Consider the following 2,432-nt stretch of genomic DNA (forward strand, 5'->3'; position numbering starts at 1 on the left):
CGGAAGGCTGAGGTGCAAGGATCGCCGGAGCCCAGCAGGTCGAGGGTGCGGTGGCCAGGAGTGGCCACTGCACTCCAGTCTGGGCGACAGAGTGAGACTCTAACTCAAAAAAAAAAAAAATAGAGGCCATGAGATAAAAACACATGCCATCAGAACCTGCCTGGGACCATGAAGTGCAGGTTTCATTCCCAAATGCCCCAGTGTTTGGGGTGACTGGCATATGCTAAGAATAAAGCAAAACATCCTGAAAATTCAGGAGGATTGGTTACCTCTGCAGGTCAATCTGTCTCTCTGCTGGGACTGCCTTTTTGGCTCCGTCTTGCAGTTTGGGTGCTTTGGCATTTCCTGCTTCCAAGCCCCCAGGACTCTCCTGGCTGCCTGCGGCTCGCTTCCTCCCCTTGCTATTAGGCTTATTTACATCATCGTTTTTGGTTGGGTTGCCCTGAGATTCCGACTTGGGTCGGCGTCCTCTTCGGGGTTTGGAAGGGGCAGGTGGTCCTGATTCATCCACTTTCTCGTCTGTCTTTTGTTGGATATTCTCCGCCCCAGCTGCAGTTACTGTTCTTTTCTTTCCTCGGTCACTGCTGATGTTGCCCTGGGTAGCCTGATCAGAATTAATTTCCTGAAACAGCACAAAACAATTCTATGAACACATATTTCTAAGATCTGTACTGGAAAACAAGTGTTTCACAAGTATTTCACTTGAGGGTTTACTTTAGTGTCAAGCCTCACTCTCAGAGAACAGATAATATATGAAGGGACAAGAGTAAAGTTACAGGCAACTGAACTGTGCACACAAGAGGAGAGAGATATGAGGGCATCTTTGGGAAAGATGGTGAGTCCTGGGCAAAGATTGGGGAACAAGACCCATACAGTTTTGTCCTTATGTGGGCTATTATGGTAGGGGCTAATTTTTAAAAAAGTAAATAAAGGCCAGACTCATGACTCATGCTTGTAATCCCAGTACTTTGGGAGGCTGAGGCTGGGTGACTGCTTGAGCCCAGAAGTTTGAGACCAGCTCAGGAAACATACCAAGACCTTTGCTCTACAAAAAATTTTAAAAATTAGCTGGGTGTGGTGGTACAGGCAAGAGGATTATCTGAGCCCAGGAGTTCAAGGTTGCAGTGAGCTGTAATAGTGCCACTGCTCTCCAGCCTGGGTGACAGAGTGAGACTGCGACTCAAAAAAACCAAAACCAAACCAAAAGAGTAAATAAATATTTAAGTACAAATTACCTGAGTGCTAAGAGGTTAAAGTATACACTCTTCTGAAATAAAATCAGAGGAAGCATCAATTTCTAACTGGTCCCTGTTTGGGAATATCATTTAGACAATATGAAGCAGAACGCTGTAATATAAAACGTGGAGTATTCTAGAAAGAGGAAAGAGACAGCATAAAGAACCTCAAGAGGGAAAGAGCTTGGTAGATTTGAGGAAGCTGCACAGGAAGGAGTGATGGGAGAATGGCACAAGACAAGGAAGGAGAAGCAGGCCAGGGCAGATCACGAGAGCCTCACGGGACATGCACAGAGACTAGGGTTTTCTTCCATTGCTAAAGAAAGTAATTTCAACCCGAGGATGAACATAATCAACATTTTTAAAAGACCAGACTGCAGGCCTGATGTGGTAGCTCAAGCCTGTAATCCCAGCACTTTGGGAAGCGGAGTTGAGAGGACTGCCTGAGCTCAGGGGTTCGATACCAATTGAGCAACATGGCGAGAACTCGTCTCTACAATAAGTTTTAAAAACTTAGTTGGGCGTGGTGGCATATGCCTGTGGTTCCAGCTACTTGGAAGACTGAAAGTGGAAGGATCATCTGAGCCCAGCAGGTCAAGGCTGCGGTGGCCGTGCGCGAGCGACTGCACTTCAGCCTGGGTGACAGAGCGAGACTTTGACTCAAAATAAATAAATAAATAAAAGCCCAGACTGCTTGCTCAAAATGGCTGCTGGAATGCAAGGGGCAAGAAAGTTAACAAGGTAGAACTATGATAGATGCAGAATTTGAGATAGACAAGACAGAGGTAATCTTAAAATGGGCAAAACAGAAACAGGCAATTTGCAAAGGAACACATTCAAATACATAAGAAACATACTGGCAGTCAGCAAAATGCAAAATAAAATTATAGTGGGCATAAGTTTTGATACTGAAGACTAAAATACATTTAAAAAATCCATAAACTGACTGGGCCTATATGGTTTGCGCCTATAATCCCAGCACTTTGGGAGACCCAGGTGAGAGGATTCCTGAGCCCATGGGTTTGAGACCAAACTAGGCAACTTGGCGAGAACACATCTCTACAATAAATCAAAAAACTATCCAGGTGTGGAAGCATGTGCCTATAGTTCCAGCCACTTGGAAGACTGAAGCAGAGCAATCACCTGAGCCGAGCGCAGTGGCTGTGAGCATGCCACTGCACTCCAGCTGGGGCGACA

At 45.7% G+C, this 2,432-nt stretch overlaps 1 protein-coding gene across 1 annotated transcript in view; it reads right to left on the reverse strand.

Moving 5' to 3' along the window:
* Positions 1–265: 265 nt before the first annotated feature.
* Positions 266–2,432, reverse strand: part of PDS5A (PDS5 cohesin associated factor A) — a 133,683-nt gene continuing 131,516 nt past the window's right edge. Inside the window, exon 31 of the mRNA XM_021710572.1 lies at positions 266–622. Within this exon, the coding sequence (XP_021566247.1) occupies positions 266–622 (357 nt within the window). The remainder of the gene's footprint in view (positions 623–2,432) is intronic.

The sequence above is a fragment of the Carlito syrichta genome, unplaced genomic scaffold, assembly GCF_000164805.1.
Source record: "Carlito syrichta isolate Samal-C Ts95f unplaced genomic scaffold, Tarsius_syrichta-2.0.1 Scaffold290082, whole genome shotgun sequence".
NCBI classification, from domain to species: domain Eukaryota; kingdom Metazoa; phylum Chordata; class Mammalia; order Primates; family Tarsiidae; genus Carlito; species Carlito syrichta.